At 42.1% G+C, this 26844-nt stretch overlaps 1 protein-coding gene across 5 annotated transcripts in view; it reads right to left on the minus strand.

Annotated features, from left to right (window-relative positions):
* Window positions 1-1025: 1025 nt before the first annotated feature.
* Window positions 1026-26844, minus strand: part of TFDP2 (transcription factor Dp-2) — an 83406-nt gene continuing 57587 nt past the window's right edge. For all 5 annotated transcript variants that reach the window (XM_023555470.2, XM_023555469.2, XM_023555472.2 and 2 more), the window contains 5 exons: window positions 23653-23721; window positions 19150-19301; window positions 15955-16121; window positions 7124-7229; window positions 1026-6911 (listed from right to left, as the gene is read on the minus strand). In XM_023555470.2, the coding sequence (XP_023411238.1) occupies window positions 6728-6911; window positions 7124-7229; window positions 15955-16121; window positions 19150-19301; window positions 23653-23721 (678 nt within the window). In that variant the 3' untranslated portion in view covers window positions 1026-6727. The remainder of the gene's footprint in view (window positions 6912-7123; window positions 7230-15954; window positions 16122-19149; window positions 19302-23652; window positions 23722-26844) is intronic.

A 26844-nucleotide genomic window follows, 5' to 3' on the forward strand; every position in this document is an offset into this window, starting at 1 on the left:
CCATGAGTCACAATCACTTCAATGCCCTCAGCCAATCCTACAGGGAATTCTGATTTTGAGATGGCTATTTTTTATTTAGGTGCCCAAATTGAGGCAGGGAGGCATGGCTTTTGTACCCCCTCACCACCTGCATCTGTTGCCCCTGGAGAGGAAGTGTCACCTTGGGAGAGGCAGCTCCCCTCTGAGGACACTTCCTGGGGAGAGACTCAGTTGAGGCGAAGAGTGTCTGGATCCTAAAAACAAGTGTCTGGGTGACACACCCCAGCAACTACTACCCTCCTCATCAGCCCGCTAATAAGAAGAGACTAACATTATTTAAAATTATTTATTTTTCTATAGTACATCTCAATCAAATCATAAAACAGTCTGATACATTTTTTTCTCAAACACAATTACACTCATCTCAGATGCTTTTTCTTTCTTCTTTCGATCTTACAAGATGGACAAAGATACACCTTACTGGGCCAAAAAAAAAAAAAATATATATATATATGTATATCACTCAGAGTAAATTTATTGAAAACACAAGCCTCCCAGGCCCCGCCCCAGGGCATCTGATTGCGTGTCTGGAGGGGGGCCCTGGAAATCCCACTGTCAATTCTCCTGCAGGTGGTACCTGACCCACCATTCGAGAAACATTGCTTAGCATTTGTCCGTTATCTACTGGAAGCAATTTCAGTAAATCTGGGAATAATGTGTATACAGAAATAGCTCTTCTATAAAATTTCCGTATAAAAATAATGGTATTTATTTACAAAGTTTGAGATACTACAAAATAATGTATCATATTAGGTTAGGTGCTTCAATCTAAGAAACGAATGTCTGCGTTAGGCAAGTCAGATGTGGTGTTTGGATCCCAGCCCCCCCATGTAAACTGTGTAAAGTGTGGGACGCCATGATGTTTTCTTCACGCAGAAAAAAGCAGAACTATATTTTCTGGAAGTAAAACCTAACAGCTCACGATCAGAGTAAAACATGTCCAAATGAAAAGGCGCACTAACTGATGATCTGAGCTCATGGACTTCCCTCCACCTTTCCTTTTTTTTTTTTTTTTTGTCTAAAAGTCAAGTGTAGCGGTATTGAACAAAACACCTGACGGAACTCACAGTACTGAAACGTGTTCCTCAGAGCTCAGGCCTCCTGAGCAGTAGTGCCCTTGGCTACTTTGCAGTTCCATTTTTCGTGAACTTATCCTGGTACCACTGGGAAAAATAGAACTTCAGTGTGCTCAGAGAAGCCTTTTAGCGCTAAAGTGACTGGGCCTTCAGGGATCTTAGTATGAAAAAAAACTTTAACCCCAGTCGTGAACAAGAAAAACCATGAGGCTATCTGCTATTAGACGGTGCCTGTCCTGTTGACCATAAAGCATGGCAGGTGACACTGGTGAAGCAGGACACAGTTGGGTTTTAAGGCCCACAAATGACGTGGGTAAGTCTTCTGTTGAGACAGAGATGAACGGAAACAAGCTCATGTGGTACAGAGGGCCTACTGGTAACCTAACCTCTTAAGGCCCCTACAGGTGTGAATGACAATCTTTGCCAGTGTAGGAATGAGTTTCTTCCCAGGTGTGACTGTCTAAACCTGGGTCTCCTGAGTTGGGAGAGGCCCGAAGTTGACACCACAGCCTCACGCTGGGACTCAGGAGAGGCGGAGCCCCACTTCTGCTCCCCAGCTATTTGGCACTTGGAGTGACTGATGCTAATCCAACAGCCATCTGGAAGGATTTGGAGAGGGCGTAGTTTTCAGGAGGCAATGTGGCTCTTGTTGGAAGAAACCCAGGGTTTTGGTGCAGACTCTGCCACAGATCGGCTGAGAGACCTTGGGCAAGCCATGCTCTCCACTTGTTCCACATCTCTAATATGGGTTTGAAGAGCTGATCTCTCCGACCTGAGATCCTTGGTGGAAAACGGGTGGGCCAATACCTCTCTACGCTTCAGCTGCCATGCTTCCTTCCAATCCAACTACGAGCAGGGAGGACCAAAGTCCAATCCGCTGGAGCAGCAAGTGGTCAAGAGAGTATTAGATTCTATAGGCCTTTTTCTAAAGCAAAGGCTATGTAAGAATGATACAAGATGAACTTGGCTAAGACAACGGCTGCACAGGATACACATAATAGATGAATACAATTTCTCCTGTGTCGATACAATGGTGAATGGATGGGGCTGCTATTATGTAAGCTTTTTGTCCCTGTCAGGGACTCTAAGGCATAACTGGAAGGTGAAAGTTTTACGTCCCCCACTTTTTCTTCCAGAGTACAAGTGTAGACATACGTGGGAAAGTTGGATCCCAAAGATTATCTATGTGTACCTTCAGGGATATCTTGTTTAAGTAAAGGGGCTATTACCTGAGAAATGTTATAGTTTATGTGGGCACTTAGCTTGAATATTTTCTTAAAAGGTAAAATCTCAAGCAAAAAAAAAAAAAATCAAGCCTTTTTCCTTTTGAGCAACACTGTTTGGCCTGAATGACAGTTAAACAGCAGGTGACATTTTGGCATTTCCCTGGCATCTTGGTTATTTGTCATTGAAGGGACTGTGTTAGGGGGCAGGGAGGCACATTTCTGAGTCACTTGAATGGCATGGTGCAGGCTTCTGGCACAATATACACTATATGCAAATACATATTATGAGTATTTGGGACCATTGCTTTGGGTCCATGAAAATTGGAATTCCTTCTGGAAAAGTGGTCCTTAGGTAGTCGTTAGCTCCACCAAAGCCAGCCCACACGCAGAATAAAAGCAGATCATGTTTTCTGTATCCGATATAAAAAACAGATTTTTATGTACCCAACAACCTGGAAAACTAGGAGAAACATGTAGGAAAGTTCTCCAGTTTCGAATCACTTTTCTACTATGTAGGTTCACCTGGAAGGTAACAAAGGCAATAATCAGAAGGTCATGGGTTAGTTGGAATATTCCCTTGGTTTATGGATATTGTTGGTAGATAAGTTTGGTTTTCTTTTAAATCTTAAAAGTTCCTAAACAGAACCCAAAATGTATGCTTAAAACTGGAACGGTGGGGCCTTTAGAGTTTAGGAGTGATCCTGAGCATGTCATGGGTCGTGTGGTGTGTTAGGAAGCTACAGGGTGGTTCTTTCAATTGGCTGATTCAGGACTTTCTCAGAGGGGCCTGCCCAGGCCACCTCAGCTACAGTAGCCTTCCCCCACTGTCTCACTGCACCGTTGTTTTCTACAGCACTGATGCTTCTGAATGTTTTGCTTGTGATCATCTGTTTTCCGTAAAACCAGAGTTCCATGAGGGCATGGCTGTCTGTCCCTGCTCTCTGTCCCAGTGCCTAGCCCTAGCACAGCACGTAACAGGTGCTCAAGCACACACTGAATGAAGAAATAGACATGTACATTCACTGTGAAGTACCGGATAAAGGCTGACTTGTTTCTGAGGTCTGCTACTACTGTCAAGTATGGCAGGTTATGGTTATAGCCGTCAATCTGCTAACGGGGGGAGCTGCCCGCTTCCATCCTGCTAAGATGGCAGCATCTGCATGGCTTTTTCTCCCCAGCGCTTCCATAAAGAACTCAATGGAAGGAAGCCAAACGTGGTTGTGATATGTGACGTATTCCAGAACAGCAGGCATCGTTGAGAGGTGAAGAATCACTACATCAGCACCTCCTTTCCTGCCCCTCCCCAAGGTCCTCCACGACCATAAGGCACAATTCATACCAATGCTCTACGTCACCTGGACATGAAAAGATTAAGCAGATGAGAGACAGAATGACAGTGAGGAAGGGCTAGGAGAGGCCTGGGTAGGTGCATTCTCACCCGCCCCTGGAAGCCTTCAGCACTGCCCAGCCCTGGTGGCATTGCCTCTGCACACGACGGTCAACAAGGCTGCTGGGTACCTCCAGCACATGTGCTTGGCGGGCAGCAGCTGACTGACCGAATGACACTGCCAAACAGACTCCCAAGGGGAAAAGGCCTCGCTAACTCCCCCAAAGCAGAATGTGGCCTGCACCCTCTGGGAGTGGTGATTTGTGTCCACGCACATATCCCAGGGTACTGCTCCTACAAGGAAGCCTTGAGCTGACACCAGCAATTTCCTAACATCTTTTTCACTTCAATTGCTTTATGAAATTCTGACTCAGTGTTCAACTTCAGACCCGGGTAAGTAAGGGGAGATAAAGAAGAATAATGGAATCTATCTTTTTAACGTCTCAGTTAACTTAGTTTTCTCTTTAGGTCAGGTTTTATACCAGCCACAGTACTGGTGACCACAGCATGTCCTTCGCAGTAACCCAAATGCATTATGGGGAAGCGGAGGCCATTTCCAGGGAGACACAACCACCTGTGGCTGGGACGGCCAAAGAAGGGCCGCCAATAAGGATAAGAGACTTTGGTTGCTTTTTTTTTTTTAAGCCCATCCCATATTTTATCAATTTAAAGCACTACGGCAGCAGAGATGAGGAGAGAAGGAGGCAGTTTCCCTCTTAACGAGGATTTTGCTATTTGGTTATAACTAATGGACTTGTCATGAACGTTGAAATGTATCTTGGGACCTAAGACACGCTATTTTGAGTGAAGACTAAAAAACTAGCTATGCCCATGGGCCTCTCTGGGCCCCCCTGAGGTTCAGGGACAAGAAGGGCTGGAGTCAGCAAAGGAGCAGGCAGTCCCTTAAAAGATGGTTTGGAGGAAACCCTGTTTGACCTGACCTGCACGGCTGATGGCTTCCCAGTGAGAAACGTCTCCTGCCGGCCCATGGGGACCCACCAAGACCCCTGCAGCGCTTAACTCCTCTGCCTGACTGGTTGAGGAGCTGTGCTCCAGAAGTCATCTAAACCAGAATTCTCTAAAAACTGCCTTTGCCTCCCTGCTTCTCCCTCCCGCCAACACTGAGTCAGCCTGTGCCGATGGCTTATTCCTGACAGAATGAGGGCTTTGTTTCAAAGGAGCTTAATTAAAGCTAAAGTTGTATGTTCATGTTTATCAGTTTTTCTAACTTTAATACAAAGTTTAAGCCAGCCAAGCGTCTACCTCCAGCTCACTGGAAGCATGGCGGCAGAGCTTTGACAATGCGTCCCAGGAGAGAGCCTGTGCCTCCCCTGTGGGATTGAGAAGAGGGTTAGTTGGGAGGAGCTCGGTGCTGGGCTCATGGGTGCTAGATGCATAATCAAGGAACACCAAAATCATTCCAGTCAAAGTTTTAGAGTTAACCTTTCCATTACATTCCGCTCAAAGCTTTAGAGTTAATTTTGCCATTAGGATTTTGCGTTTTTCAAGACCTTTAATGTGAAATTAATTGTAAACTGCTAATCTACTTGTAGAAGTTATGCCCTTAATTTTGATGTTTCTTTTTTTATTCAAAATAATTTCTTCAAATTCGCAAAATATCACTGAGACTCACACTTATTTTCCCCTGTGTCCATTACACGTGCTCAGTGCCTTTAACAGGTCACGGTCTAGCTGCTTCCTTGTTGGGCCATGATGGCGGGTGTCCTCACACCATCTACTCAGAGGGGCCGGGCTGTGAACACACCAGCGTGGGATTACTAATGGCATCTTTGGCTATAAAACGACATACTTTTTCCACCCCACCATAAACCAAATCTTCTGGAGTGTTCAGCGTTTTTCAGTGTTTCCATGAAACACTGAATAGTGGGTTAGATTGAAACGCAGTTTACCCAGGAATAAACCCAACAGAGTCGTTCTGATTAATGAAAATGTACAAAACGTGACATGGAAACACTGTTGTTCAGGTTCTTGAAAGTTCAGGTCCTTGAAAGAGGCTTTTAAGACGTAAGTAATGCCATTTGGTTCAGTTTCACAAATTGCACACTGAGTGAAATCATACAATCACTGCAGGGAACTGCGGGCAGGCGATTCGATCACAGGGGTTTCTTTGTTTTCTTTTAAATGAAAAAGCTGTACGAAATGCATGATTAAAACTATAGATACAGTTTCCTTCCCCGTAAGGTTCCAGGTTTAGAATGCTGGCAGAAGGCAGTGCTGGCAAAGTGTTCAATGCACGTGGAAATGCTATTCTATTTTGGCTTCCAGAAATAGCCCTAGTATATTCTATGCACCAATGCGTTGGCTAATAATGGTCATTTCAGTTTTACTATAAATTATTCTAAATCTCACTTAAGTACTTAAGAATTAGCATTCGCTCCTTTCTAGAAGCTGTCTAAGGCAGCTGATGCATAAAGCACCTCGACTGGACTTCCCACTAGTTCAGCAGTTCAGTCTGTGCCCCTCAGGCCACAGGATTGTCCATCTACAACCCTCATGTATAGCTCCCCCTACTGGGACTTTTCATGTTTATTTCTGCCTTGTAGAAGGCAGCCCAGGCTAGGAGAGAAACACGAGAAGCATGATCGCCAAGGACTATTCCTTGTAGCAATCTCAATTTCAAGGATTATATGGGCATGGGGGTTGCGGGGAGGGACACAAAGATCCCACCCCAGGGAAGATAAATGAGCTTCATTTATGCTGCCAATTCTTCAGGGATTGTGCCTCCTCTATCACCTCTGAAAACAGGCTTTGTCGGCAACGTGACCTATTGCTCTGCCGGTCAGTTTTCATTCACACTACGTTCGCTTTTGTCTCAATCATCTTGGCCTTCATGTGATTTGCTTATTGTGTTTCTCTAGTTTTCACGGAACACACGGTGCAAACAAAGGCAAAGACTGAAGCAATCATTTCAAAAACAAGCGCTCACACTAAAGACACACATGAGCATCAAATAACAAAAGGTGGATTTCCTCCTGTCTTTATTCTGGGGAGGAGGAATCCTCCTCGTCATCGTCTTCATCTTCGTCGTTGAACGAACAAGGGGTCTCGCCTCGGGACTCAGAGCAGTGAGAGGCCGCACTGCTGGACTGGTGACTGTTTGGGGCAAGGAGCTGCCCGGTTGCTAAGGCCACTTCAGCATCCAAGCATAACCCTTGGTTGACACTAGCAAACAATTAAAACACACAGGCTCATTAACGCGGTGTATGCGTGAAGTTCTGTAAAACACAGCAGTAAAAACGCAGGAAGGTGGTGCCACTGCCACAATCGGCCATGAATCTGCTGAGGACTCACGCCAGCAGGAAGGCGGCGCTGGCTCCCCCTTCAGAGGGTTAGGGCTTCACGGTTCGCCCTCTAACCTTGAAAAAAATACATACCTTGACTGGGATAAGGTGGCACCAGTGGTCAGGTCTAAATCTGAAACTGACTGGGTAGAGTTCAAAAGCAGTCCCTGATTTAACCAAGAAGGTCCTGTGGAGATATCTAAAAGAAAAAAAAAAAAAATGGAACATGTAAGCTCTTATTGTTCTGTGGCTATTGTATTGTACAGCCATACAAGTCTCCTGCCCTGGGAAGAACCCAGGCTTTTCCTCTTCTTGGAAAAAAACTCTCGAGGCTTTAAGTGCAGAAAAAAAATGGTGGGAGGCAGATATAGGGAAAAAGAATTTAAATAAAAACAATCACAGATTCTTTCTTATTTTCTTCTTAAATAAGACCTGCAGAAAGCAAGCTCAGAGCATTGCTCACTGGGCACAGTGATCAAAAGACCATCCCTGGATACCTGCCGGCCTTACCACAAAAGACCTTGGCTGTGGTGTTAACAGTCAAAGCCAGGAGTGGGTGAAGAGAAAGTCAAATTAGAAATATCTTAGGTAAGAGGGATATCCTGATACACTTTTGCCAAAACGCCCACTGCACCATCTTTTCAAGTATCCACAGGTGAACTCAATGCTATTACTTGTCAAAGGTCTATTCTTTTCTGACAAGGTTTCCCACCGTCCCTTGCTTTATAATTCAAACTACCCCTTATTTTATTTACTATTTTTTAATAATTTATTTTTTTGTTGATATTAAAAATATGCACAGCAAAACATATACCAATTCAACAATTTCTACATGTACAATTCAGTGACACTGATTATACTTCTTCAAGTTGGGTAACCATTCTCATCCTCCTTTGCCAAATTATTCCTTCACCACTAACATAAACTCACTACCCCGTATCTAATCGTTCGCGTTGCTGTTGCCAATTTGATCCCATGTAGACTCTTTTTTAAAAGGTCACAGGCAATTAATATTTTTAATGAGGGTGACACAGACATTACTAGAAACTGTCATGTTTTAGTCCACATAAAATACTTTGGGTATATCCTTCTGATCTTATATTCTATGCATATACCATATTTCTCCTATTACCAAACTGATCAATTCTTACTGTAATTACTTGTTTAATATTTGTCTCCCCATCTAGAATGTTAACTCAAAGAAGGCAGTGACTGGAACATAAGATCTAAGTCAATGTTACTCAGTGAATGAATACAGAGTAGTCTGAACAGTTTACAAAATAGGTGGTATATACTCACATTAAGAAAATTAGAACAAGTCCACAAGAGCCAAAAATACCACTTTGAGTATATTCCACCTAAATTCAGAGGTTGTCTCTAGATTTGATGCCCTGAATACTAATAACTGAAGACCAGACAAGCTGTGGAATGACATCGGGGACATCATACATGAGAAAGCAAAATGTCATTAAAAAGACAGGAAAGAAAGAAAAGAACAAAATGGATGTCAGAAGACACTCTGAAACTTGCTCTTGAATGCTGAGTAGCTAAAGCGAACAGAAGAAATGATGAAGTAAAAGAGCTGAACAGAAGTTTCAAAGGGTGGCTCAAGAAGACAAAGTAAAGTATTGTAATGAAATGTGCAAAGATCTGGAGTTAGAAAACAAAAAAGGGAAGAACTCACTCGGCATTTCTCAAGCTGAAAGAACTGAAGAAAAAAAATTTCACCTGTGAGTTGCAATTCTGAAGGATTCTATGGGCAAAATATTGAAGGATGCAGGAAGCAACAAAAGAAGATGGAAGGAATACACAGTCACTGTACCAAAAAGAATGGATTGACGTTCAACCATTTCAGACGATAGTATATGATCAAGAACCAATGTTACTGAAGGAAGAAGTACAAGTTGCACTGAGAGAATTGGTGAAAAATGAGGCTCCAGGAGTTGACAGAATACTGAGATGTTTCAACAAATGGATGCGGCAATGGAGGTGCTCACTCGTCTATGCCAAGAAATTTGGAAGACCGCTACCTGACTGACCAACTGGAAGAGATCCATATTTGTGCCCATTCCAAAGAAAGGTGATTCCAACAGAATGAGGAAATTACTGAACAATATCGTTAATATCCACACAAGTAATATTTTGCTGAAGATCATTCAAAAGCGGTTGCAGCAGTACATCGACAGGAACTGCCAGAAATTCAAGGTGGATTCAGAAAAGGATATGGAATGAGGAATATTATTGCTGATGTCAGATGGATCTTGGCTGAAAGCAGAGAATACCAGAAAGATGTTTACCTGTGTTTTATTGGCTATGCAAAGGCATTCAACTGTGTGGATCACAACAAATTATGGGTAACATTGCAAAGAATGGGAATTCCAGAACACTTCATTGTGCTCATGAGAAACCTGTACACAGATCAAGAGGTAGTTGTTTGAACAGAACGAGGGGATACTGCATTATTCAAATTCAGGAAAGGTATGCATCAGGGTTGTATCCTTTCACCATACTTAACTCAATCTGTATGCTGAGCAAATAATATGAGAAGCTGGACTATATGAAGATGAACACGGCATCAGGACTGGGAAAAGACTCGTTAACAACCTGTGATATGCAGATGACACAACCGTTGCTTGCTGAAAGCCAAGAGGACTTGAAGCACATACTATGAAGATCAAATTTCACAGCCTTCAGTATGGATTACAGCCCAACATAAGAAAATAAAAATTCTCACAACTGGACCAATAAGCAACACCATGATCAACAGAGAAAGTACTGACGTTGTCAAGGATTTCATTTTACTCAGATCCACAATCAACACCCATGGAAGCTGCAGTCAAAAAATCAAATGATGTATTACATTGGACAAATCTGCTGCAAAAGACCTCTTTAAAGTGTTCAAAAGCAAAGATGTCACTTTGAGGACTAAGGTGATCCAAAGCACGGTATTTTTAATTGCTTCACGTTCCTGCGAAAGCTGGACAATGAATAAGGAAGATGGATGAAGAACTGACACCCTTGAATTACGATGTCAGCAAAGAATGAATATATCATGGACTACCAGAAGAAAAAACAAATCTGTCTTGAAAGAAGTATAGCCAGAATGCTCCTTAGAAGCAAGGATGGTGAGACTTCATCTCATGTACTTTGGGCATGTTATTGGGGGGACCAGTTGCTGGAGAAGGACATCATGCTTGATAAAGCAGAGGGTCAGCAAAAAATAGGAAGTTCCTCCAAGAGATGGACTGACACTGGCTGCAACAATGGGCTCAAGCATAACAATGATTATGGGGATGGCCCAGGACCGGGCAGTGTTTCATTTTATTGTACATAGGGTTGCTGTTATGGCTTGAATTGTATCCCCTGAAAATGTGTGTCCACTTGGCTAGGCCATGATTTCCAGTATTGTGCGGTTGTCCACCATTTTGTGATTTTATGTGATTATCCTATGTGTTGTAAATCCTAACCTCTATGCTGTTAATGAGGCAGGATTAGAAACAGTTATGTTAATGAGGCAGGACTCAATCTACAGGATTAGGTTTTATCTTGAGTCAATCTCTTTTGAGATATAAAAGAAAGAATCAAGCAGAGAAGGAGACCTCATGCCACCAAGAAAGAAGCACCAGGAGTGGAGCCTGTCCTTTGGACCCAGGGTCCCTGTGCTGAGAAGCTCCTAGACCAGAGGGAGATTGATGACAAGGATTTTTCTCCAGAAATGACAGAGAAAGCCTTCCCCTGGAGCTGGTGCCTTTGAATTTGGACTTTTAGTCTCCTAAACTGTGAAACTGTGAGATAATAAACTTCTGTTTGATAAAGCCATCCACTTGTGGTATTTGTTTTAGCAGCACTAATAACTAAGACCCGCTTCCATCAAGTCTATTCTGACTCATAGCGACCCTAGAGGACAGAGCAGAACCACCCCATAGGGTCTCCAAGGAGCAGTTTGTGGATTCGAACTTCCGACCTTTGGGTTAGCAGTCATAGATAGCTCTTAACCACTGTGCCACCTGGGCTCCAGTAACTAAGACAGTTGCTATGAATCAGAATGGGCTCGATGGCATATAACAACAGCAACAATATATTCACATTAGACATACATCTCTAACTCCTAAAAATTAAACACGGTTATCAAAAGACTTCATCAAAAGAGTAAAAAGAGAACATACAGACGGGGAAAGAATTTTTTGGCTATGACATATCTGACAAGGGTCTCATCACTGAAATCTACAAAATACTTCAATATTTCAACAACAAAAAGAGAAATAATTCTATTAAAAAATGGGTAAAGGAAATGAACAGACACTTCACCAAAGAAGACATTCAGCCAACAAGCAGACACATGAAGAAATGCTCGTGATAATTAGCCACTAGAGAAGTACAAATCAAAACTACAATGAGGAACCATCTTACCTCGACAATACTGGCACTAATAATTAAAAAAAACAAAAACAGAAAATATTAAATGTTGGAGAGGTTGTGGGAAGACCGGAACTCTTATGCACTGCAAGTGAGAACGTAAAATGGTACAACCACTATGGCAAACGATATGGTCCCTCCTTAGAAAGCCAGAAACAGAAATACACAATCCAGCAATCCCACTCCTAGGAATAATCCTAGAGAAATAAGGGCTATTACACGAATAGACATATGCTTACCTAAGTTCACTGCAGCACTGTTTACAATAGCAAAAAGATGAAAACTATCTAATTGCCCATCAACAGATGAATGGATAAACAAATTATGGTACATACAGACAATGGAGCACCACACAACGATAAGGAGCGACGACTTAAAGAATGAAGACAAATCCATGAAACATCTCACAACACGGATGAACCTGGAGGGCATTACGCTGAGTGAAGTAAGTCAATCGCAAAAGGACAAATATTGTATGAGACCACTATTATACAAACTCAAGAAAAGGTTTAAACACAGAAAAAAGCAATCTTTGATGGTTACGAGGGAGGTGAGGGGTAGGGAGGGGAAATCACTTACTCTAGAGTAGACAAGTGTCAACTTTGGTGAAGAGAAAGACAACACACAATATAGGGGAAGTCAGCACAATCTGACCAAGGTAATCTCACAGAAGCTCACTAGACACATCCAAACACCCGGAGGAACCTAGTTGCTGGGGCTGAGGGCTGGGGACCATAATCTGGGGGATGTCTAGGTCAACAGGCATAACGTACTTCATAAGCAAAATGTTCTACACTCTACTTTGGTGAGTAGCGTCTGGGGTCTTAAAAGCTTGCGAGCAGCTGTCTAAGATACATCTATTGGTCCTATACCATCTGGAGCAAAGGAGAATGAAGAAAACCAGACACAAGGAAACTATTAGCTCAAAGGACTAAAGGACCACATGAACTACAGCTTCTACCAGCATGAGCCTGGCTACCACCATCAACTGCTCTGACAGGGATCACCATAAAAGAGTTCCAGAGAGGAGGAGAAAAATATAGAGCAAAATTCAAATTCACAAAAAAAAAAAGACCAGACTTACTGGTCTGACAGAGACTGAAGGAATGCCCGAGACTACGGCCCCTGGACACCCTGCTAACTTAGAACCGAAGCCACTCCCGAAGCCCACTTTTCAAAGATTACACAGGCCTGTAAAACAAATAACATACGAGGGGAACGTGCTTCTTAGTTCAACCAAATATATGAGACCGAATTGGCAAATCCTGCCCAAAAGCAAGACGAGCAGGCAGGAAGAGACAGGAAAACTGGATGAATGGACGTAGTGGTGGAAAGGGGAAGAGTGCTGACACGTTGCAGAGATGACAACCAATGTCACAAACAATTTGTGTATAAATTTTTGAAAGAAACTACCTTGCACTGTAACCTTTCACCTAAAGCACAGTAAAATTAAAAAAAAAAAAAAAAAACCCCTAAGAAGAAAATCTTCAACTTAAATTGTAAAGTTAAGACCAAATGTATGCTCAGAAAATATAATTTACCAAAAGGAGGTTTTATTCAGTCAAAATAATTTTTATAATTATTATACAAAAAATGGAATTATATGTAATGAGATTGGAAACTGTGCTACCCTATCCTGGCACTGTCTGACCAAGTGAGAGGCTGTTCCCATGTATGAAAATATACTAAATGTCTACATTAATTTTAGAATGGTCTTGTGAAGCTTTTTCTTCACAGGCGAGCTAAGGCAGCTGTTAAAAAAAAAAAAAAAAAAGAAGACACCAGTTCTAAGAAGAATAGCAGACTTTCAATACACTAAGTAAGAACAAGTCTGTACAAGACGAAATTAAAGCCAGAATTCTGTGCCGGGTATTAATTAGTATATAAAACTATGGAAACTTTCTGTCAGAATACGGCTATTTATTTGTGAGCAGGACACATGAGTTTTTCTTTTACAGTGGCTTTGAAAAGCCTACAGTTCTGTCACATTATGGTAGGAGCCACACAATGGTTCTCACATTCCTGCCCAAGAGCCATTCTGCCCCTTTCTACACTAAAGGCACGTTTCTTCCTTTGAACTAATGAGAAAGTCTGTATCCCAGTCAGCAAATGAGGTCACCAAGAGATCAAAACCACAGAGCCTGCCTATTTGCCCTGAGCCTTTTTACCAAGAATAAGCTAAGATAAAGTGATTTACGAGTAAGCCTTTATTCAGGCCCTGCTGGACTGCCCGTATGACTGGCTGCTAACGGAACAGCAAACCCGCCCGGAGAGAATGTGCGGTGCAGGCGACAGGCTGGAGACACAGGGCGGGGAGGCTGAGGGGCAAAGAGGAGCAGGGGTCGCACCATAGAAGACAACGTTGCCAACTGAGGAACAAAATCAAACAGAAAGCAAACCTCAATCAAGGAACTTTTCTGTTGAAACCAAAGGGCCAAAACCATGAAACAAAATAAAAGGGACCTTTCTGCTTGTATTTGATTTACTAGACCTTAGCATTAGCATTAAAATGTCTTAAAAAGTGGTGTCAAATCCTAGGTGGTAATACTTATGAATGAAGAAAAAGGAGAAAGCAAACGATTCTTTATACGTCTATGTTATATGGGTAGGACGGAGCCCTGGTGGCTCAGTGGTTAAGCGTTTGTCTGCTAACCAGAAGGTCAGCAGTTCAAATCCACCAGCCGCTCCTTGGAAACCCTATGCGGCAGCTTTACTCTGTCCTATACGGTCGCTATGAGTTGGAATCGACTCGACGGCAACAGGTTTTACTGGTAGAATGTATCATATTTTCAGGAATTAGGACAATCACAAACATTTCTGAATATTTAAAAAAAAAAAACCATTGCCCTGAGTCTATTCCAATTCAGAGTGACCCTGTAGGGCAGAGTAGAACTGCCCCATAGGGTTTCCGAGGCTGTAATCTTTATGGACGCAAACTGCCACGTCTTTCCCCAGGGAGCAGCAGGTGGGTTCAAACCACAGACCTTTCAGTTAGCAGCCAAGCACTTTAATCACTGTGCCACCAGGGCTCCAAATTCAGAGCAGTATAAAAATTAACCTATTTAATTTTTGTGGTTAGTAACTGAGTACTTAACCACTGTGCCACCGAACCAAAAAACCAAACCTGTTGCGGTCCAGTGGATTCCAACTCATATTGACCCTATAGGACAGAGTGGAACTGCCCCATAAGGTTTCCAAGGAACCTGGTGGATTCGAACTGCCGACCTTTTGGTTGGCAGCTGTAGCACTTAACCACTATGCCACAAACAAAAGCAAGTGAACCATAAACAGGAAATCTGAAAGAGTGGTTACCTCAAAAGGGCGGAAAGGGCACAGACTGAGCGGACTTCAACCGGAATGTTCTTTTTCTTAAACTGGGTGGTGGTGGTGGGGGGGTTCACAGGAGTTCACTGTAATTGTGAGCCTTTAGATTTTACATAAGTAAACCTTCCTTTCTATCTACGCAGTGCTGAATAAAACAATTTAAGGCTGGGAAGAGAGGAATCTTGAGGCGTTTCACCGTAACGTGGAAACAGTGTATATAAATATGAATCCGTATTTACCCTACTCTGCCTTTTTTCTGATATTTAAAGTTTTACTATATTCTTCCTCTCTGAATTCAACATTTTAACCCAAGACATTTTTTAATCTTTTGTACAGACAGATGATATAACAGAAAGTACAGTGAAACCTGTGAGAGCCAGAACTTGACGGGACTGCCTTATTTTTGCAAATTTCCTGCCTATCACTTTTCCATTGCTCTCTTAGTGGAAAATATTTTAGTTTTCCTTCTCTGACAGGTTTCTGCCTTCGTGGGTTCTGGCATTCACAGGGTTTTAATGTATTCCATAAGGGTAGGATGGGGGGAGGTTTCTGCTTTCCTCCAAACTGCCCTAAGTTGCCCCTGAGGTGTCCAGAGGGCACTAAGAGAGAGGATGTCTAAAAAACTTCATCAAACTTTCACTAAAAGCTTACTCTAGCCAGCCTCCATGCTAGTACTGAGAAACAGATATAAAAGATATCTCTGAGGAGTCAAATTTAGTGATGAATTGGCTGATTTCGATGTATACAATGCATGTTATATACATGTAAATTCAGAATAAAACTCAAAATCCATTGCCGACGAGTCGATTCCGAGTCATAGCGACCCTACAGGACAGAGTAAAACTGCCCCAGGATTTCCAAGGCTGTAAATCTTTACGGAAGCAGACTGTCACATCTTCTCCCGTGGAGCAAGTTGGTGGGTTCAAACTGCCGACCTTTTGGTTAGCAGCTGAGCACTTTAACCATCGTGCTACCAGGGCTCCAAAATCAGAACAGCATAAAAAATCATCTATCTAATCTTTTGACCAGAGATCCTAAATGCATTATCTGAAGTGGTGAAAGTTGCAATTTAGTGATGCCATCAAGTACGGGCTTTTCAAAAATATCACAGTTTTCCGTGAGAAAGTTTGAACAAGTTAGGGTTTGGCATTTAGCCAGAGGCGACATGTGGAAATGGCAGTTACCTGTGATGTAACCTTCTAGGGCCTTTGGCACCAGCGATTTAGCAAGCTTCAGGTCCTCCAGGGAGCATGCCCCTGACTCCAGGCCAAATGACATTCCCATGCGCTTCAGTACTTCTATGTCATCATGGATCTCAAAGGTGTTGTCAAAATTAAAAAGGTATTCAAACCTGCAGCAGGAAACAAAGTTAGGAGGTGGTTGTAGGCAGTATGAGGGTCTGAACAATTTGGTACCTTGAGAGCCAAAGTTCAGCTGAGAGCCTAAGTTTAGCTACAGTACTGTCACCGTTGAGAGCAATAAAGACCCATTCTGGTGTGTCCCAGGAGACATCCCAAATAAACCACTCTCCCAATTAAAACAACTTTCCTGTGACAGACAGCAGGAGTCTCTAAACTTGAGTCCTCTTTAAGCTGTTGCAAACAGGAGGCAGACATTTTGCCTGGCAAAGGCCTCTCACTGTTCTAAATCCAATACTTTTCAAAGCTGCCTACAGCTTTGTCACGGAGGATAGAGTATCATGGCTTTCCCCCTTTCTTTCCAGTTTAATAGAGTCTTAAGCTTTAACGTTTTGGATGCTTCCTTCATTTTCATGAGCCAAATGTTAGCTCCAGCATACCCCAGGTAAGCAACAAATGGAAGGCTTTTCCTCTGAGGTGTGCACACCCTCACAAACTGGCCAATTCCCAAATCCTGCCTTCAGACCAAGTACCAAAGGGATACACAGCTGCCCAGCACAACCCTTCAATAAAGAGGCAAGAGCAGGAAGATACAACCCGACTCTCAGGCTCTGGGTCACCCCTAACCATAGGCCTCAGCCCTGCAGGGCAGAGTTCAGGTGACGGTACTGGGACAGTGCCGTTATGACATTCACTGCATGAAAATCATGTGCGGGTGAAACTTTTTATGCTAGATATTGTTGTTGATTCTGACACATAGCAGCCCTATAGGACAGAGTAGAGCTGCCTCATAGGGTTTTCTAAACTGTAATCTTTATAGGAGCAGATTTCCACGTCTTTTCTCCCGTGGAGCCACTGGTGGGTTAGGACCACCAACCTTTCCGTTAGCAGCTGTGTGTTTAACCACTGTGCCACCAGGGCTCCTTATGCTAGATTTTAGATCAAAGCAAACATTATAATTTTAAGCAACAAGCCATATTTAAATAATTTGAAGTATGTAAATTTGAATAAAGGACATTAAAAAATTTTCAGAAGTGAACAGAAAATCTGAAGTGGGTGTCTGTCACAGGGATGATTTCAGGCGTATGTGAAAAGGAGACAGATTTGTACACTGAATCCTCACTGTGGGGACGCCTCCGGGCTAACTGAGGGGAAAAGAATGCATCACCAACATGACTGAAAGAAAGGGCGATAGGACCTACCTTGAGTAACAAGCTTCTGCAAGTTGTTTAAAGACTCCTTCCCGCCACTTGGGGGAGGTTCAGGAAAGGGCATGAGTCAGTAACCACCAGGGGACAGAAACCTTACTAGCTCTCAGCCTGGGTGTTTAGAACCCCTAATTCTCTTAGGTGAATGGTCCCCAGACTTTAATGCCACCCCTTTTAAATTTAAAATAAAAGACTAACCTAAGGAGAGAATTTAATAATTCCCCACAGGACGAGAGACTAAGTAGAGAGAGTAGCTACAATTCTAACAGGTCTTTTTTTTTTTCTGAAAATACCCTAACCATTCTCTAGAATTCTCGGTTGCTTTTTTTCTGAGACTAATTAACATCCTTTTAGACATAGATGGTTGTGCAGAATTTGCATGTGTGTAATATCGACCACTGGGCTGGGTTCTTTATGAATTTATCATAAACTGCAAGGTAATTACTATAATTCTTATTTTTAGGGAGGAAGGCAGGAGATCTCAGAGAGGGTAAGGGACTCTGTATAGCTAGCGGAAAGACTGAAAAAACTGGGGCTGCTGACTTCATAGCCTGCAGTCTCTACTATTTCTCCTTGTGCCAGTGGCTTCATTCATTAATAAACGGTGCTCTGCAGGAGAAAAGACCTGGTCATCTTGAATGATTTTAGAAATTCCTGCCCACCGTTTTTCTGTGTGTGTGCACGCATATGTGTATGCCTTCTTCTTTAACTGACCCAGAATCTCTGAGGGTAAGAGACACAGATATGGGAACCACACTGCCAGAGAAAAGAGTGGGAAAAACAAAGAGTGGTAAAGGCCAAGGGCAACGAGTTAGCTGTGAGAAGATCAGAGGCTCTGGTCTTCCTGGGACAGTCCTGGGGTCCGCCTGCTGTCCCAATGTAATTAATCATCAATGCTTTCAAAAGTGTCTTAATCTGGATGATAAATTATACACTGGCCCCTTTAACAATGGCTAACATTTATAAAGCATTTGCCTTGAGTCAGCCCCTTTGTAGGCATTATCTCATTTAATCCTCCCAATAAAGCTGGGATGTGACATAGGCCTTAGTGGTCCCATCTGTTGTTATGAAAATGGAGTTTTGTGGGAGTTAAGGTCAAGAGGCAACCATCCTCATTTGGGTCTGACGCCCTCCCTCTGCACTCCACACCCTTAACTCTCTCCTGATCCTGGAAAAGTCCCTGGTTGCAGCCCGAACACCACTGATAGAAACTGTTTTTATGAAGGGTAAAGTCAACTACAGATTAATCGTGTATTTTGAAAAGGAGTATTTCTCACTTGCTATGAGGAAAATTACCATCGGTCTTAGTTGACAGATAAAGCAGAAAACATGCCCAATATTTTTATGTCTACGCATTCACTGGAAACCCTGGTGGCTTAGTTGTTAAGAGCTACGGCTGCTAACTAAAAGGTCAGCAGTTCAAATCCATTAGGCACTCCTTGGAAACTCTATGGGGCAGTTCTACTCTGTCCTATAGGGTCGCTATGAGTCAGAACTGACTCAAGGGCAATGGGTTTGGGTTTTTTTGTTGTTGTTGTTAACTCATTCATTAATTAACAGGAGCACACTCAACTATGAAACAGCAAAACAAATGGCTCACTGATAGTCTGAATTACTGCCGTTACTTGCCCAGAGTTACCACACACATGCATGGCTTGGGCCCAGGCACCACTATGCACACAACAGCAGCAGTGCAGAGTCTGGTCTGAGAAGGGGTTACGGATAATGGAGCATAACCTTCTTTATCTTGCATGTGATGGGAATCTGTGAACAGAAGGCCAGACCTGCACCCCTCCCCTAATTTTCTACTCACTTGTCACTGGAGATGCTGCAATCAATGACTGTTTTTCTGCTTGTATTGATGATTATAAATGGCAGCTGAATGGTGGAGTTCAGGGCTGGAGGGCCCTGGTTCTGCTGCTCATTTTGCCGATTCCTCTGTACCAGGTTCTTGAACGCTATTTGCTGTAATAATCAGTAAGAAGAATATGGCTATTTATTGTGGATAAATGAGTGGGAATTTAAATCCATTGACACATTTAAAATATAGTTTAAAATCACAGCATTTAAAGAGGCATTCCACCTACACTGGTGAATTAATTTAGAAAATTAAACACTTAAGAAAAAAATTACAATGCTCCAACTCGAATACATTTCAAAGAAAAAGAAAAGTATACATTGAAATGGTATGTGACATAATCCTACTATAAACAATGGGCCCATGGTTTCCTTCACCCATAGGAACAGGACATCACAGGTCCAGGAGACAGCCCAGTGAGTGGCGACTGTGGCTCTTCTTAGCATGATGCAGCAAAAGGGACACCAAGTGGGCTTATGTTTAACATTTATCTAACACAGATTCCTGAGAGCTTAGAGCCAAACGCACCTTTTAGATTTTCTAACTCAGGGGCTTGCCAACTTTTTAAAGCCACAAGACCCCTTCTTCAAATGAAATCTTAGGGGCACACCCACTACCTAATACAGAGGCAAGCAGCGCTGCTCTGGGGGTCTCTAGGGGGCTGAGAGTCGTTAGCCCTGCCAGCTGCGCCCTTCATTCACCCTCACAGTGGTTTCTGCGGCACCTCCACAGAAATCCTCAGCATCCTTAAGCAAACTTTCTATGACAGTTTGGAATCCAGCCTGTACTGGGTTGGACTGTGTCCCCTAAAAATTCATGTCCTTCCCAGAACATCAGAATGTGACCTTATTTGGAAATAGGGTCATAATCCAATATGACTGGTGATCTTATAAGAAGAGACACAAAGACACGGAATGTAGACAGCCCTGTAAAGACTGAGCCAGAGATTAGAACTATGCTGCCATAAACCAAGGAAGGCCTGGGGCTACCAGAAGCTGGAAGAGGCAAGGTAGGATTCTCCTAGAGGCTGTAGAGAGAGCATGGCCCTGACAGTACCCTGATTTAGGACTTCTGGCCTCCAGAGCTGTGCCAGAATGAATTTCTGTTGTTTTAAGCCACCTAGTTTGTGGCACTTTGTCACGGCAGACATAAGAAACTAAAGTTCAGCCCACCTGTGCCCCACCCAACACATTCCAGATGAGGAAACTGAGTCAGAGCACTGATTATAAGGCCTACATCTTTGTCATCTTTGTACTAAATCTTGCGGCTACTTTTGGTTATAACCATTTCTCAAAAAATCAAAGAAAGTAACCCTCCTCTTTTTATTTTTTGATAATAAGGTAAATGTACCATAGAATCCCATAGCTAGAAAGACCTTATAATTAAATAGTTTAAGCTTTCCATCTGCTATCTCAGGAAACAGATACTGGTTTTAAAAAGCTCTTGAAGTTAGAACCATTCATTCTGGGCCTTAACTAAAGTTTGATTAAGATTCCTGTTACCTTAAAATAGTTGGGTGTTATCTCCCTAGAAAGTGAACATTTATGCTTTTAAAATGTACAAAGCAAAAGGGATAATCAATTTATTCTAGCCCTAACAGTGTGCCCAATATCACTTTCTCGTTTTAAGTTATAATTCTTTGTCATCTTCTGCAACTAAAGAACTAAGGCTATTTATATTCACTGCTCAATTCATTTAATATTGAAGAAAAAAATATGCTGGAATTACAGAACTGAGAAAAAGAATTAAATGTTTGAATACTTCTGCCCAGTTTCTTCTTTTCTACTCAAATAAACCTCTTGGGAGCCGCTTCCATACTTTGTGGACCTAGTGCCCTGGGAGGGCCTTAGTACACACAGGGAACATGAACAGTGGTAAGTAATGGTCCTTAAATATTTACGAGTCAACTGTTCAATATTATGTACATTTAATAGCATCAAAGATTTTTCAGGTGCAGACAGCAGTGAAAACACGTTCTTTTCAGAGCAAAAAGAAAAATCACCTCCCAATTATTCTGGATGGATGCCCTTATTTGTTGACCCTTTGACTGGTTTTCTGCAGCCTTTTGTTCTTTTCCAGGCTCATTAACATCTATTTCAAAAAATGGAACAGCTTCAGGTGTGTTCAGGAGCCCTGGTCGCACAGTGGTTAAGAGCTTGGCTGCTAACCAAACGGTCAGCAGTTCAAATCTACCAGCTGCTCCCTGGACACCCCATGGGGCAGATCTACTCCGTCCTATAGGGTCGCTGTGAGTTGGAACTGACTTGACAGCAATGGGTTTGGTTTTTGTTTTTTTCAGGTGTATTCAGACATTCACTTTGCTACATGTTAGCAGTCCTGGAGAACTGCTGGTGCAATGACTAAGCACTTGGCTGCTAACTGAAAGTTTGGCAATTCAAACCCACCAGCTGCTCCTGTAAAGATTACAGCCTAGGAAACCCTATGGGGCAGTTTTACACTGTCATATAGGGTCACTATGAGTCGGGAATGATTTGATGCCACATGGCAATGACAACAACAGGAGGAGGAAATGAGCTGTGTATCTACTAGAAGACTAAAAGTTGTTTTCAATTATAATTTGAGTTTCATTTTAATGTTTAGAGGGACCTGTTTTTATAGATGTTGATAGCTAGGTTTCCTCTGGCTAGAAATCTTTTATAAATATTCGGTTCCAGAGACAGTAGAGGAAAAGAAACTCAGAACTTAGGAAAATACAAATACAATGTTCATTGTACAAAGAAGAGTAAAGAATACAGATAAGCAGAGAAAAATATTCAGCTTTATTCTTTGTGCTGGGCATCTAGAGATATGAAAGTCCCACAATCATAAAGGCAATCTTGTCCAGCACCATTCTTCCTGATAAACAAACAGACAGACAGATTTTTACATGCCGTTTGCCAAAAATCAAGCTCCAAAGTATTCCGTGAAGGTGTTGAAGGAATCCCAGGAAGTATTGGAGGTAACTGTGCAGAAACAGGGACAACAGAGGAAGCTGAGGGAAGAGGGCAGCATAAGAGTAAGTGGCAAGTCCCTGAAGGCCAGGGCTCTCAGAAGGCAGAATCCCACCAGGAGGGGCCCAGGAATAAACTGTTGGTCTTCAACTTTTATTTTGTAACCTGCAGAACAATCTCTTGAAACAAAATCTTATTTGGAAACCCAATATGAAAAATACATAAAATGCCTCAGGTAGGTTCCACAGGGCTCAGTGTGAAAACCAGGCACAGAACACAGTAAGAAAGAAACGGCCTAATCAGGATCAAACATCATGTCTGGGGCTTCCTGTCTTTGGAAAGTCACAACTTTATCTGCTGATAATCCTCTGCCCCTGCCGTTTCCTTTCCTACTTCCTACTCTCAGATCAACCACAGTTCTCTGGAAGAGCCACACTATCTTCTCTTGCCTCTCTGATTTACACATGAATGTGAAAAAAAGACACAAATAAAAGCATCTAGAAAGAGAAAAACAAACACACTTGCAACACTTATGAATATTTAACATATTTGGTCCATTAGATAAAGTACTGAAGGAAAAAACTGGTAAAAGATCTGGTGATTTATTACTACCTTTATCTCTGAAGAGTTGGATCATGTCAAAAATTAAATAGGACCTAAATTTATTCAAATCAAACTGGTTTTGTGGTTGGTTATAAAAGGCTTTTCACATAAAGACATTTTGCTAAGAAAATCAAAAGCATAAAGGCTCTGGTTCACTTTAGAAAGTTTATCTGATTGAATTGAAAATGGCTCAACTGTACTGCTCAGAGTGAATTTTTATACCAATTACAATTACCAAAAATAGAAAGAAAAAAAAAGAAAAAAGTCTAACTACCCTGTGATTTCACATCACATGATTTTATACAAGGGCTCTATTCAATTTTTTTAAAAACCATCCAAATACTAGGCAGTTATCCAAAAAAAGTATAAACATAGGAATCCTTATTAAACTATAAAATATATTTTTCTTAAATGCATTTTAAGTTTTGGTGTTTCTACAATACTCATTGAATCATGTCATGTCATTCTGCCATTTCCAGACAGTCTTCAAGGGAAGTAAGTATAACAGGTGGATCTGATTACTCAAAGTGTTTAAATTTTAAACGGCCTTACTACTTGACATTCTAAATCTGAGCTAGAATAAACCAAAAGATTCCTGACAGTTTATGGGCAGAATAAGAATCAGGTATAAGTGTCACAAATAGTCTGCTGCATAACATAAGTCACACAGGGGGCAAGTATGCTGTGGCAGGGCTGGGATGAGGTCTAGAAGGAACGATCTAAAAGGCAGCGTGTGTGGAGGGCAATGTGCTCAGATGCAGGTGAGGGAGGCTACCCTGGCGTGGTACCACCAGACGCTACTTACAGGCTCCACGAGGAAAAAGCACGGTGACTCTAAAAGCACGTAAGTGGAGGAAGTGAATAGAGGCAGGGTAGGTGATGAAAACCACCTCAGCATCTTTACCTGCAGGAGAAGTTCTTGCAGCTGAGCCCGCTTCTGCTTTATCCGTTCTATCCGCCTCTGCTTCTCTATCTTTAAAACACAGGTTACAAAATAACATCAGCACATCAGAGCGTAAAGTACAGCTCACTGTTCAGGTCCTATTCTGAGGTAGCAAGAATTCTCCTTACAGAAACTCAACCCATTTTAACCACCAACATCCAAAAAGGCAAATCACACCTTTTGGTGGGGTCAGGAAGCAGGCAAGACAGCATAACGGTGGCAAGTGTCATCAGTAATGAGATTCCTCCACGTAATGAATACGTGGTGTGCGGTCCTGTTGCTGTTTATTCCTGAAATTCTGATCAGAGTGACAGCTACCACTCAACAAAGCGCTTTACACACATTATCTTAATTCATCTTCACAAAAACCACATGAGATAAGAACTATTGTTATCCACTTTGCATGTAAGGAAATGGAGGCTTAGAGGGGTTATGTAACTCCTCAAGTTCACACCACTAGTGAGTGGCAGGGCCAGGATTTGAAACTAAGCCATCTGATTCCAGACACCCTGTTATTAATTACTATATTACCCCTCCAAGACATGCGATTAAAAAAAAAAATTTATTGTGCTTTAAGTGAAAGTTTACAAATCAAGTCGGTCTCTCATACAAAAATTTATATACACCTTCCTATATACTTCTACTTCTAGTTGCTCTCCCCCTAATGAGACAGCACACTCTTTCCCTCCACTCTCTTTTTTTGTGTCCATTCGGCCAGCTTCTGACCCCCTCTGCCCTTTCATCTCCCCTCCAGACAGGAGCTGCCTACATAGTCTCATGTGTCTACTTGATCCAAGAAGCTCACTCTTCACCAGTATCATTTTCTATCCCATAGTCCAGTCCAATCCCTTTCTGAAGAGTTGGCTTTGGGAATGGTTCCTGTCTTGGGCTAACAGAAGGTCTGGGAACCATGACCTCTGGGGTCCTTCTAGGCTGTCAGACCATTAAGTCTGGTCTTTTTACAGGAGTTTGGGGTCTGCATCCCACTGCTCTCTTGCTCCCTCAGACATGCAATTTTTACTTATAGTAAGAAACATGCTGTGGACAAATTTCCTAGCTGCAAACAATGCTGATTTTTCCTCAGTCTTTTCTGGAAAACACACTCCGGTCTGAATTTCCTTGCAGATGTATTCCTCATTGTCTCTTTGGGCAGAACTCAATGACATCAAATAGGACCTTTGTCTTGTTTACTCCAACAGATTATTTCTTATTTGCTCCCCCTTAATCTAACCTGCACTAGGAGCTTCCTCTCACCACTGCCACACTTTAGCCCTAAATTACTCAGGGTTCACTGTAAAATCTGTGTGGTCTTCTAAATTTGCAAAACATTGTAGGGGTTTCCTCCTGCATCTGAAGCCCTGACAAGCCAAAAAGGCACTAAAATTAAAAACAAAACAAAAAACCCAAACCTGATGCCTTCAAGTTGATTACGAGTAGAACTGCCCCACAGGGTTTCCGAGGAGTGGCAGGTGGATTTGAACTGCCGACCTTTTGGTTAGCAGCCAAGCTCTTTAACCACTGGGCCACCAGGGCTCCAAAAAGGCACTACCAGAAGCCAAATGAGTCTTTCTCAGCCCCTACCTGTCCTTCACCCCCCACATCCAAGCTGGCCAAGCTGCACTGATTCCACATCTTAAACACCTCTCCAACCTCACTGCCACCGCCTTATCCCAGACCAGCACCGTGTCTCACCTAACTACACCTAAAGCATCCTTCTGTCTCTAATCTCCCCTGGACCTCTTCTCTCCCCATCTTCCTGTCAATTCAACTTCCAACCCACTAGCTAAGTGATTCTTTAAAACATATCGTATCCCTCCCATCCCCGTGCTTTATAATTCATCAATAGCTTCCCATTATTTACAGGATCAGGTTCCCACTACTTAGCACTTATGATCTATCTCCTTTCTCCATGTGTGTACTCTGGTCACAACCAGCTATGGACATGCTCTCTCATGCCTCTGCCTGGAAGGCCCTCCCTACCCTTATCCACTTGGCAAACTTCTACTCTACCCTCATGACTGAGTTCAGGGATTATTTCTGGAAAACCCCTCCCTTTTCTCCCTCTCCAGAGGATCTATCTGTACATACTTCTTTTATAGCAGTGATCACACTTTTTTCAACTTCTTTTACACTCTCCTCTCCCCAGCTATAACAGTTCCTGGGGGTCAGAGATTTTGTCTTATATATTCTTTGGCTCAGCACATGGTAGAAATGGACACATTTTTGCTTACTGAGTCTTTGGTATCAGCTTAATATTACTGGTAAAGTGATCTTCAAATTCCCTTCTATTATCGGAAGAAAGAAAAATGAGAAATGGAGGACATTCCCACTCTAGCAAATGGATAACATTAATTCTGTCACTTTTGATTAATATCTGGTTTCTCCCCCCGTCTACAAGCATAATAATACCAAATAATGTTTCATTTGCTAGAGGAAAAAGAGACTGAGAAAAACATGCAATCAAACTGAATTATCTTCAAAAGCTCAGTTTACTCCACTCATGGTCACGAGAATAAAATCACCTCAAACCAACTTAGCAACAGTGTGTAGGGCAAATGCTCATTTAAGGAAGATTTTTCTATAACGCTGGAAGTTAACAAAATAAAATAACTTCTGCACAAATTCATGTAAGTTGAGTATAAAGACATGATAAGGATGCAAATAAAATGCCATTTTATTGCCACTATTCCAGAGTCAATTGCTTGACTTTCACAACATGTAGAAGACTGAGTAACCAACGTACAGGAAATAGCCAACTTAATCCACTTTTTTTGTGTGTGATTCATACAAGCAAGCGTTTCATTAGATATCATTTCTATTACCTAACTCACCAAGAAAAATTTTAGCAGAATGCTCAGAATTAAATTAGAATAAATTAAAGACCTTCTCTAAAAAAAATAAAATCTAAATAATATTTATTCATTACAGGCTGCTAAGGAAATGCTATTTTTAGAAGACTAAAGGCAAAGCAGAAAATCTCTATTCTTTCAAAAGTCTTAAAAGAAATTCTTTCTAGTATTTATGAATCGACACTAAAACTTCATCACTGTTCACAACAAACAGAGGTCAAATTATCACAGGATAGATTATGTGATCCACCTTAAAAGTGTTTTCTCTCTGAAGAATTTTGTAAGCAACTTCACTGTAAATTGG

The sequence above is a fragment of the Loxodonta africana genome, chromosome 23, assembly GCF_030014295.1.
Source record: "Loxodonta africana isolate mLoxAfr1 chromosome 23, mLoxAfr1.hap2, whole genome shotgun sequence".
Taxonomy (NCBI): Eukaryota; Metazoa; Chordata; class Mammalia; order Proboscidea; family Elephantidae; genus Loxodonta; species Loxodonta africana.